The sequence below is a fragment of the Leucoraja erinacea genome, chromosome 15 (assembly GCF_028641065.1).
Source record: "Leucoraja erinacea ecotype New England chromosome 15, Leri_hhj_1, whole genome shotgun sequence".
Classification (NCBI taxonomy): Eukaryota; Metazoa; Chordata; class Chondrichthyes; order Rajiformes; family Rajidae; genus Leucoraja; species Leucoraja erinaceus.
In genome coordinates, this window is record NC_073391.1 from 42,195,939 (window position 1) to 42,208,642 (window position 12,704).

Sequence of the window (12,704 nt, forward strand, 5' to 3'; positions counted from 1 at the left end):
CTCTCTCTTGAACACACCTAGTGAATTGGCCTCCACTGCCTTCTGTGGCCAAGAATTCCACAGATTCACCACAGATCCATGGGAAACAAGAGATAGTGCTGGAAAACAGTGCTATGTAGAAGATCGGCCACAATCCTAATGAATGGACAAGTAGTTCAAAGCATCAAATGGCCTCCTTATGCTCCTGTGGATATTGTTCTAAGTTCTTAACAGACACTTATTTTCTGGATAAAGTCCTATTGTTGGATTTAGCAATACATTAAATTTGCAATAAAGTTCAGCTCGCATTTTGTCCGATCTAATTTCATTCCAAGAATGTTTCAGGTTTTGAGGGCAAAGCTTTGATGGATATTCGATTCCTCTTTATTTCAGATACAATGGATTATTTGTTAAATTGGTTAAGAAGAGTTATCCTGACCTTAATCAGAGTTTCAATTGGTCAGAGGGTACAATCTCACAGCTTCAAGTGTATATGAGGCCATTGGACTGATATGCATCCTGTTCAATGCTCTCTTCCCCTTCAACCTATTCAGAAAGCTCCAAGTCCTGGGCCTCTGTTCCTCCCTTTGCAGCTAGTTAGCAATTACTGTGGCTCAGCTGGTTGAGCTGCTGCCTCACAGCGCCAGAGACCCGGGTTCGAATACGGCCTAGGGTGCTGTCCTCACCTCCTATCCGAAGGCACATCCCTTTATTAGAAACATAGAAAATAGGTGCAGGACTAGGCCATTCGGCCCTTCGAGCCTGTATCGCCATTCAATATGATCATGGCTGATCATCCAACTCAGTATCCTGTACCTGCCTTCTCTCCATATCCCCTGATCCCTTTTGCCACAAGGGCCACATCTAACTCCCTCTTAAATATAGCCAATGAACTGGCCTCAACTACCTTCTGTGGCAGAGAATTCCACAGATTCATCACTCTCTGTGTGGAAAATGTTTTCCTCATCTCGGTCCTAAAAGATTTCCCCTTTATCCTTAAACTGTGATCCCCTTGTTCTGGACTTCCCCAACATCGGGAACAATCTTCCTGCATCTAGCCTGTCCAACCCCTTAAGAATTGTGTAAGTTTCTATAAGATTCCCCCCTCAATCTTCTAAATTCTAGCGAGTACAAGCCGAGTGTAGCCATTATTCTGAGTAGACAGTTAACCTACCCAAAGTCTTTGGGATGTGGGAGGAAACCAGAGCATCCAGCGAACACCCATGCGATCAAGTTCAAGTTTCTACAAGTTACATTTATTGTCACATGCACCAATTGGTACAGTGAGATTTGAGTTGCCGTACTGCCATACGGTAAAAAAGAACACAATACAAGATAGAGTGTAACATGAAAACATCCCCCACGGCGGAATCAACGTTTCCCACCGTCAGGGAAGTCAATAAAGTCCAGTCATCTTCCTCTTTGTTCACCTGGGTTCAGGATAGAACCTGCAAACTCCTCATAGGCAGCACCCAAGGTCGGGATAGAACCAGGGCCTCTGGAGCTGTGAGGTAGCAGTGTTCCCTCTCGAAGTACTCTATACAAAGGAAGCAAAAAGGACAGCAAATGTTGCAGCTTTGAGAGCTGCTGCCTCACAGCACCAGAGAGCCGGGATCGACCCTGTCCTCGGGTGCTGCCTGTGTGGAGTTTGCACGCTCTCCATGTGACCGCGTGGGTTTCCTCCGGGCGCTCAGGTTTACTCAAAGACGTGCGGTTCTGTAGGCAAATTGGTCTGCAGTACCGAGTGGATGAAAAAGTGGGATAACATAGGACTGGTGTGAACAAGTGACCGGTGGACGGCTTCAACAAGTGGGAGAGTCTCGGGCTAGAGGGCAAAGTCTCAGAATAAAAAGACGAACCTTTAGAAAGGAGATGAGGAGGAATCTCTTTAGCCAGAGGGTGGTGAATCTGTGGAACCCCCTGCCACAGACGTGACAATAAAGAATCATTGAGACAGGTGTCAGGGGCTATGGGGAGAGGGCAGGGGAAAGGGGTTGAGAGGGAGAGATAGATCAGCCATGATTGATTGAATGGTTCTAAGCCCCCTGCTCCATTCTCTTTACACACACGGCCACCAGTACCATCTATAAAGTCGCCAGTGACACCACTATATATATATGGAAGATTGACACAAAAAGTTGGAGTAATTCAGCAGGGAAAGGCAGTATCTCTAGAGAGAAAAGTATGGTTGACCTTTCTTCAGAATCAGAATAGTCAGGGGAAAGGGAAACGAGAGATATGGACAATGATGTAGAGAAAAAGTAAGTCTGAAGAAATGTCTCGACCCGAAATGTCACCATTCTTTCTCTCCAGAGATGCTGCCTGACCCGCTGAGCTACTCCAGTTTTTTGTGTCTATCTTTGGTTTAAACCAGCATCTGCAGTTCCTTCCTATATATTATTAGTTACAGAGAAAGGTTGAACAAGTTAGGGCTTTATTCTTTGGAGCGCAGAAGGTTAAGGGGGGACTTGATAGAGGTTTTTAAAATGATGAGAGGGATAGACAGAGTTGACGTGGAAAAGCTTTTCCCACTGAGAGTAGAGAAGATTCAAACAAGGGGACATGACATGAGAATTAAGGAACTGAAGTTTAGGGGTAACATGAGGGGGAACTTCTTTACTCAGAGAGTGGTGGCTGTGTGGAATGAGCTTCCAGTGTGAAGGTGGTGGAGGCAGGTTCGTTTTTATCATTTAAAAATAAATTGGATAGTTATATGGATGGGAAGGGAATGGAGGGTTATGGTCTGAGCGCAGGTATATGGGACTAGGGGAGAATATGTGTTCGGCACGGACTAGAAGGGTCGAGATGGCCTGTTTCCGTGCTGTAATTGTTATATGGTTATATGGTTATATATATATATATATATATATATATATATATATATATATATATGGGTATAAAAATAGATATATAAGGATATATACATGAGGCTATATAAAGATATATATATATATATATGAGCAGTGAAGTTTTATTCGTTGATTATATTGTTCAAGGTACAGTGTTTTTACATATTCTGTTGTGCTGCTGCAAGTAAGAATTTCGTTGTTCTGCCCGGGACATAAAGTATGGCAATAAAGCTCTCTAGAGATGCCAGCGTGAGATGCAAGGCAGGAGAGGGATCTCTCTGCGAGTTCCCTTTATCTGCGTGCATTCGTTCACTCGGTGGGTCTCAGCCCCGCTCAATGCCCCACTTTCTGCAAAAACTTTACTTTTTTTTCCTCTCTCCTTTCCCAAACGACCGGTTTCCTGTGCTGCTAGCAGCCGGCAATGACGTGCTGGGTATTGATATGCAGATCTCTGCTCTGGGGCTGCCGAGAGAGGAAATGCTACGTGTCCGGGTGATTTAAAAAAGCCAGAGACTTTAGCGATGATGCCCCATTCCCCGCCTCTGCCTGGCCAATTCCACCAGGAGTGATACAGAGAGAGGGAGACACACACACACACATACACATACACACACACACACACACACACGCGCGCGCACAGGTCACTTTGCTGGCACCACGACGGCCTTTCAGCATGTCAGGGGATGATAAGAAGACGATTACGGTAAGCCACCGAGGAAAGGGGTGGGTGGACGAGAGGAACGAATTTGTAGACGCAGGACTCTTGCATGCTACGCAGAGGGAACGGCGGCTGAACGCCCCCCAAATGAAGAAACGAATGATAATGTGAAGATAGATACCCAAAAAAAAGCTGGAGTAACTCAGCGGGACAGGCAGCATCTCCGGGGAGAACGAGTGGGTGACATTTCGGGTCGAGACCCTTCTTCAGACCGGTTACGGATAAGGGGAAAGAGAGAGATATAGACGATGATGTTGTGGAGAGTTAAAGAACAATGAATGAAAATCAAGATACGCGAGCAGAGTGTTTGCTGCTGTTGTATTGGCCAGCAAGCGAGCTAGACCTCTGTTCAACAGGCGTTTGTCTACCAGGCATAATGTGTAGGAAGGAACGGCAGATGCTGGTTTACACCGAGGATCGGTGGGTAGGCACCGATCGCTGGATTTACTCAGCGGGTCGGGCAGCACCTCTGGACAAAACAATTTTACAAAAAGTTACAGAACAAATCAGAGCCGGCGCCGACCACCCAGGTAAGGTGGAGCCCACAACGGTCCATTGTTGGCTGTGGAAGAGGTGATAGCGAACGGGGTACGAGCAGTGAGACTGGCAGGATGGCTGTGAAACTAACGGGGTGACGAGGGTGGGAGAGGGACGGAGAGAGAGCGGAGGCTAGGGTTCAAACCGAGAGCAGCCACAGAGTTTGGACACAGCAGGAAGTTTAATAGGCGACCGCAGTGCGAATTATATTTGTAAAAGAGGAAAACACACAGTGGTAGAATAGTATCATTGTGATGTGCAGTAAGGAACCGCAGATGCTGGTTTATATCAAAGGTAGATACAAAATGCTGGCGTAACTCAGCGGGACAGGTAGCATCTCTGGAGAGAAGGAATAGGCGACGCTTTGGGCCGAGACCCTTCTTCAGACTGAGAGTCAGGGGAGAGGGAAACTATAGATATGAGAAGCGACCGAAAATAAATGAAGTATTGAAGTAGATGTTCCCCATGTTGGGGGAGTCCAGAACCAGGGATCACAGTTTAAGAATAAGGGCTGTGCCATTTTGGACTGAGATGAGGAAAAACTTTTTCAGCCAGAAAGTTGTGAATCTGTGGAATTCTCTGCCACTGAAGGCAGTGGAGGCCAATTCACTGGATGTATTTAAGGGCTTAGGGCTAACGGAATCAAGGGATATGGGGAGAAGGCAGGAACGGGGTACTGGTTTTGGATGATCACCCATGATCATATTGAATGGCGAGGCTGGCTCGAGGGGCCGAATGGCCTACTCCTGCACCTATTTTCTATGTTTCTATTATTGTGACAATGCATATCTCAGTAATGTGCACGTAAATATTAATTTAAGAGTAGCCCAGTTGTGTTAAAGTGCGTATACACACACTTTAACGTATATGCACAAGGTATTGAAGAAGGGTCCCGTCCCGAAACGTCACCCATCCCTTTTCACCAAGGATGCTACCTGGCCCGCTGAGTCTGAAGAAGGGTGTAGACCCGAAACGTTGCCTAATTTCCTTCGCTCCATAGATGCTGCCTCACCCGCTGAGTTTCTCCAGCATTTTTGTCTACCTTCGATTTCCCAGCATCTGCAGTTCCTTCTTAAACGCTGAGTTACCCCAATACTTTGTGTCTGTCGATCTCCGGTGTAAACTAGCATCTGCAGTTCCCTCCGATGAGCAAAGCCGTGCAGGTTTGTTGGTCTGAAGAAAGGTTTCAGCCCGAAACGTTGCCTATTTCCTTCGCCCCATAGATGCTGCTGCACCCACTGAGTTCCTCCAGCATTTTTGTGTACTTTCAGGTTTGTTGGTTAATTGGCTTGCTATAAATGTAAATTGTCCCAAGTGTGTGTGTGTGGGATAGTATTGGTGTGCGGGGGTCGCTGGTCGGTGCGGACTCGGTGGGCCGAAGGGCCTTGTTGCCGCACTGTATCTCTAAACAAATCTAAGTACATAGTATTAGTTCTGCCTGCAAGCCCGTTTAAAAGTGTATAGCATGGTTTTTAAAACGCTACAACCGGCACGGCGGCGCAGCGGTAGAGTTGCTGCCTTACATCGCTTGCAACGCCAGAGACCCGGGTTCGATCCCGGCGATGGGTGCTTGTCTGTACGGAGTTTGTACGTTCTCCCCGTGAGCGCGGAATCTTCGGTTTCCTCCCACCTTGGTACAAGTGTAAACTAGTGTGTGTAAGGTGGTGTAAATGTGCGGATCGGTGTGGATTCGGTGGGCATGTTTGCCGCGCTGTATTTCTAAACTATCTCTAAACTAAACTAAACTTGTATCTTGAGCTAAACCCGAAAGGTTGACTGGATCTCTCGGGGAGAGATTGTGTCGGCGCCGTTATCCAAGTCTAACGGGAGTGACACAAAGCCGTGTTTTTCCACCGATTCTAGTACAGTATGCTCTTGTCTGGGCTGTGTAGGGTTTCACTTCTATTGCCCATGGAGGGCAACAGATATGGATTGTACGTCAAGAACAGAAGCTCTTTCATGCGAGCAAACCTTGCGCAGTTGAGTATGAAATCAGACCTTTTCCCAAGTGATGTTGGGGGGGGTTCTGGCATTTCCTTCCCTGAATACCTGACTCAGGGCTCGGATGATGCCTCCTGACAGTCTGCTAGAGATGTGCCGTTTCACTGGGAAGAGCCACACTACCACTTATTGTTCCTAGGCGGGAGGCTCCTGTGTTCAGTACAGTGAGTTCAGTGTGGTCGGTGTAATGAGGCAGACCAGTCTCCTGGCTACCAAGAGAAGTTTCATTGTAAGTTTTCCCATTTACAGTGCTCCATTCAGACCCCTCATCCTAACACGCTCTGGTTAGTTTCTCCGGCGCTTTTTCACAGTCAATGTTTGCCGTTCCTGTCTGCCTTCCAATTTACGTCGGTTACAGTGGTGACTTTTTTCCCTCCCCAAATGCAGCCACAGCGAGACTTTTTTTTGTGACACTTCTGAAGGGAATTTCCACCGCCGCGATTGCAATGTTTAGCTGAGATTAATTTTCGAGGTGCAGCGTGGAAGCAGGCCCTTCGGCCCACGCAGTCCATGCTGACCGCTGATCGTTAACCCATTTCCTCACCCACTGCCACTACACACCAGCGCCAATCGTACACGGGCCATTGAAACATATAAGATTGTTAAGGGCTTGGACACGCTAGAGGCAGGAAACATGTTCCCGATGTTGGGGGAGTCCAGAACCACAGTTTAAGAATAAGTAGTAAGCCATTTAGAACGGAGACGAGGAATCACTTTTTCTCACAGAGAGTCGTGAGTCTGTGGAATTCTCTGCCACAGAGGGCAGTGGAGGTCGGTTCTCTGGATGCTTTCAAGAGAGAGCTGGATAGGGCTCTTAAAAATAGCAGAGTCAGGTGATATGGGGAGAAGGCAGGAACCGGGTACTGATTGGGATGATCAGCCATGATCACATTGAATGGCGTGCTGGCTCGAAGGCCGAATTGCCTACTCCTGCACCATATGTCTATTGTTATTGTCTGGACACGCTAGCTACAGGCGCCTTTGGGATGTTGGGGAGGAGAACCCGGAGCACCCGGAGTAAACTCATTTAGTCACAGGGAGAACATGGAACTCCACACAGACAGCAGAGAGGTCAGGAGTCGAACCCGGAATTCTCTGCCAAGTGAGACGGCAGCTCTACCGGCTGCCCTACTGTACCTAAAGCTTTAATCTTTATTTTTAAGTTGATTTAAATGTTATGTATCACTATTATTGTTTAATCACATGTGGTTCCAATGGGCAGGAGTTCAAGGTGCGGGGAAAGTGTTTTAAAGGGTATCTGAAGAGAAAGTTTTTATTAGTTTAGTTTAGAGATACAGCGCGGAAGCAGGCCCTTCGGCCCACCGAGTCCGGGCCAACCAGCGATCCCCGCACACTAACAATATCCCACACGCAGTCGAGACAATTTCACCAAGCTAATTAGCCTACAAACCTGCACGTCTTCGGAATGTGGGAGGAAACCTGAGCACCCGGAGAAAACCCACGCAGGTCTCGGAGAGAATGCACAAACTCCATACAGACAGCGCCCGTGGTCAGGATCGAACTCGTGTCTCTGGCGCTGTAAGGCAGCAACTACCTCTGCGCCACTTTGCCACAAAGGTTTGTGGAAGAGGCTGCCAGAGTAGGTGGTGGAATCAAATGTCATTAGGCAAACATAGAATGATAGGCACAAAAATCTCAGCGGGACGGACAGCATCTCTTGAGAGAAGGAATGGGTGACGTTTCGGGTCGGGACCCTTCTACAGTCAGTTACTAATCTTCGGTTTAAACCAGAATCTGCAGTTTCTTCCTAAACATACGCAGTGGGCAACTTTCGTAAACTCGCACGCACTTAAACGATTCTGCACTCTGTGTCCCTGGTGCGATCAAGGCAGTTTGCAACACACAACACCGTACGATCGCTCAAGTTTACATCAGGAACAAGCCAGCAATGGCGGCGTTGCTTACCCAAAAAGCCGCACGGTGCAGAAAGTGCCCTGGACACGGATGGAATCCACTGAGACAGTCTTTTTTTTTTAACCAAAATTAATTGTAATCAATAATTTACAAGAATAATATTTACAATACAAAACAATACCTACAACCCCACCAACATAGCACAAAGTAAAACAAATATTCTTAAAATATCAAATATACTGAAAATTAAACAACCATGTTATAATCCTTGTCAATCCTAGTCCCTCTCTAGTCCCACCTGGGCGCGGGCAAACCCCCGGAAAAGGGGCAGGCAGTTGGCTCGGGCAGAGCCCTCCTCCGCCTGGCACCGTGACTCGTGGATGTCCAGCTTGGCGCCCCAACCCAACCAGTTTCAGCCCCGGGCGGTGTCCCGATGAGGTGGTGGGTGTGTAAGTGCACTTGCTGGAGTAATGCCCTTGCTTAGGAAACCTGAACGGAAAGAGACTTTGCGCCCCACCCAAGTTCCCGGAGGTTGCAGGTGGTTGCCGGAGGTTGCAGGTAGTGGAAGCTGGTGACTGAAAAAACCTCCGGGAACCGCACGGAAACCTTGGGTGGGGCACAAAATCTCCAGAGGTTTCTGTTCAGGTTTCCTAAGTGGGACAGGGGCATAACTCAGCGGGTCAGGCAGCATCTCTGGAGGAAAAGGAGTAGGTGATGTTTCTGGTCGAGACCCTTCTTCAGACTGAGAGTCAGGGGAGAGGAAAATGAGAGATACGAAAAGGTACATAGAACAAATGAATGAAAGATATGCAAATTTGTCCTTTGGCATATCTTTCATTCATAGAAACATAGAAACATAGAAATTAGGTGCAGGAGTAGGCCATTTGGCCCTTCGAGCCTGCACCGCCATTCAATATGATCATGGCTGATCATCCAACTCAGTATCCCGTACCTGCCTTCTCTCCATACCCCCTGATCCCCTTAGCCACAAGGGCCACATCTAACTCCCTCTCAAATATAGCCAATGAACTGGCCTCAACTACCCTCTGTGGCAGAGAGTTCCAGAGATTCACCACTCTCTGTGTGAAAAAAGTTCTTCTCATCTCGGTTTTAAAGGATTTCCCCCTTATCCTTAAGCTGTGACCCCTTGTCCTGGACTTCCCCAACATCGGGAACAATCTTCCTGCATCTAGCCTGTCCAACCCCTTAAGAATTTTGTAAGTTTCTATAAGATCCCCTCTCAATCTTCTAAATTCTAGAGAGTATAAACCAAGTCTATCCAGTCTTTCTTCAAAGAACATTCATTTGTTCTTTGCACCTTTTCATATTTCCTGCCTCCCTCTCCCCTGACTCTCAGTCTGCAGAAGGGTCTCCACCCAAAACGCCGCCCATTCCTTCTCCCCAGAGATGCTGCCTGACCCACTGAGTTACTCCAGCATTTTGTGTCTATCTTTGGTGTAAACCGGCATCCGCACATTCCTCCCTGCACATCTGTACTGTTCTGTGTTCTGTGTTAAACCCTGGGAGGATTACTATGTCGGCAAGGAGTGCAGGAGCTGAAGGAAACCTATGATGAGTTGCCAGAGCCACTGATGAAATACAAGCCCTGCTCCCCTGCCATTTCCAGTCAGACATCCGATTCAGATTCAATTTTAATTGTCATTGTCAGTGTACAGTACAGAGACAACAAAATGCATTGGAGGTGATTATGTACGTAATGAAGGAAATTTAATCTTACACACTTGCCAATGTCTCTTTTCAAACATAGAATTAATTTTCACCAAGGACCAACCCTAGTTAATTTGAGCAGTGCAGGATTTAGGTCAAATCCAGATCCTGTAAACTGAACCTGTTTTTATAGCAAGGAGATACAACAAGTGATTGTTGAAACTAGGACTTTCCGCAGGTACAAAATAAATTAATTTGTTAAGAATCGAAACAGTATAAACCCAGCACGGTGCATAGCAGGAACAGAGCCCTTGGGCCCACAATGTCCATGCCAAAAACATCTTCTCTGCCTGAATGTGATCCATATCCATGCATATCCGTGTCAAGGGGAAGAGGCTCCATCTAGCCATCTCAATGGTGACAGGGCACTCCCACTGGTTTGACTGTCCTTCTGATTAAATGTTAGATTTTCATCCGTCCCCCACCCAGCCTGGTTGTCCAACTAGTTTCACCGTCCTGATTAATTTGACAATTTGTGTTCCTACTTGTCAGTGCCACCCTGGCTTACAATGATCTGTTCTACATTTTCCTTGAGCTTCGTCCCCTTTACTCTCTTCTTTTCACGCCCTATCCTTCCACATCTCTTGTTTCCCTCTCCCCCTGACTCTCAGTCTGTAGAAGGGACTCGAGCCGAAACGTCGCCCGTTCCTTCCCTCCGGAGATGCTGCCTATCCCACTGAGTTACTCCAGCATTTTGTGCCTGTAACTTCAAGGAAAGCATATGGATACTGAAATGATGCTGTGGTGTTTGCAGTCATTCTCAGGCTGAAATGCAGAGTAGTTGATTCATCAAAGTAGTCGATTCATCAAACCTGAGGTTCCCACAGTCAATAGAAGCCTAATTGACAGGCAATTGATAGTGGAGGTGCACAAAAATGCTGGAGAAACTCAGCGGGTGCAGCAGCATCTATGGAGCGAAGGAAATAGGCGACGTTTCGGGCCAAAACCCTTTTTCAGACTTTAGAATCAAGATATATGATATGCAAAGGATATGGGGAGAAATCATGATAGTGGAGCATGGATGAGTACACTGAATGTAGATAACCTGTTGGGTGTGGGGATTCAGAGTTTGTTTCACAATCCCTTCAGGCTGCCTGAGTACCATTAGATTGGCATCAATCCAAGATGAAGAATTGACTGAAAGTGCTGGAGTAACTCAGCGGGTCAGGCAGCATCTCTGGAGAAAAAGGTGATGCTTCGGGTCAGGACCCTTCTTCAGACTGATCTACAGATGCGCCGTGGAAAGCATTTTTATCGGGATGCATCACAGCACGGTTTGGGAACAGCTCCATCCAAGACCACAAGACACTGCAGAGATATGGGGAGAAATCATGATCATATTGAATGGCGGTGGTGCTGGCTCAAAGGGACGAATGGCCTACTTCTGCACCTGTTTTCTATGTTTTGTATGTTTCCAAGTAGTTTCTGTTCTTGTGGATACATCTGCAGAGAAGTTGCCTCAGCCTCTGAGTTATTCCAGCCCTTTGTGTCTTTAAAAAAATGTCTTTTGATACATCCCACATCTAGGGACCATATATTCTATTGTTTTTTTGGGACAGTGAGATGGAATAGGGTCTTGCTCCGTATGGGGGGGGGGGGGGGGGGCACAGTTGTGACGCTGGTAGAACCGCTGCCTCAGAGTGCCAGAATCCTAAATTCAATCTTGACCTCGGGTGCTGTCTGGGCGGAGTTTGCACGTTCTCCCTGTGACCACGAACCCGGGTCTCTGACACTGTAAGGCAGCAGCCTTATTGCTCTGCCACCCATGGGTTTTCTCCGGGCGCTCCGGTTTCCTCCCACATTCCAAAGACACGCATGTTTGTCAGTTACTTGGCTTCTGAAAACTAGTGTGCAGGATTAAATTAGTATGTGGGTGAAGGGCCTGTCTCTATACTATATCTCTAAATCTAAACCTAAAAAGCTAAAAACTAACACAAACTAAGACCTTCTCTCCATCCTTCAACATATTCGCTGAAGATTATACCCATGTTTGATATTTAGTTCAGTTTAATTTATTGTTGCCACGTGCAGTGAGGTACAGTGAAAAAAGCTGTTTGTTGCCAGCTATGCAGTTAGCAAAACGACTACACAAGATTACAGTCAAAGGAATAAAGTCCTGGTCTGGCCGACCTCTCCCCATAGCTCAGCCCCTCAAGTCCCGGCAACATCATTGTAAATCTTCTCCGCACCCTTTCCAAATATTAATAACTTGTCAGTATCACAGAATTGCGATTCACAAAACAAAAATCCTAGATTCTTCTCACAGCTAGGCTTCTTTTAAATGTTACACATGGGCCTGAACAGAGATGTACCAAAGAAAACTTGCTCTGGATTCATCCTTTCCAAAGCATATGCCGTATAATGTGGATAAACGTGAGGTTATCCACTTTGGTGGCAAGAACAAGAAGGCAGATTATTATCTGAATGGTGTCAGATTAGGAAAAGGGGAGGTGCAACGAGACCTGGGTGTCCTAGTACATTAGGCATTAAAAGTAAGCATGCAGGTACAGCAGGCAGTGAAGAAGGCATATGGTATGTTGGCCTTCATAGCAAGAGGATTTGAGTATGGGAGCAAGGAGGTCCTACTGCAGTTGTACAGGGGCCCTGGTGAGACCACACCTGGAGTATAGTGTGCAGTTTTGGTCTGTAAATTTGAGGAAGGACATTGTTGCTATTGAGGGAATGCAGCGTAGGTTAACAAGGTGAATTCACAGGATGGCGGGACTGACATGTGATGAAGGGATGGGTTGGCCATTTAGGACTGTGATGAGGAAAAACGTTTTCACCCAGAGAGTTATGATGCTGTGGAATTCTCTGCCACAGAAGGCAGTGTAGGCCAATTCACTGGATTATTCAAGAGAGAATTTTAGCTCTTAGCGCTAATGGAATCAAGGGATATGGGGAGAAAGCAGGAATGGGGTACTGATTTTGGAAGATCAACAATGATCATAGTTAATGACGGTGCTGGCTCGAAGTGCTGAACGGCCTACTCAACCTATTTTCTATGTTTCTATGTT

The 12,704-nt window shown here is 46.8% G+C and overlaps 1 protein-coding gene across 1 annotated transcript in view; it reads left to right on the plus strand.

Moving 5' to 3' along the window:
- Positions 1-2,940: 2,940 nt before the first annotated feature.
- The window catches only part of papss2b (3'-phosphoadenosine 5'-phosphosulfate synthase 2b), a 52,784-nt gene continuing 43,020 nt past the window's right edge, over positions 2,941-12,704 (plus strand). Inside the window, exon 1 of the mRNA XM_055647251.1 lies at positions 2,941-3,531. Coding sequence (XP_055503226.1) covers positions 3,502-3,531 — 30 coding nt within the window. The 5' untranslated portion in view covers positions 2,941-3,501. The remainder of the gene's footprint in view (positions 3,532-12,704) is intronic.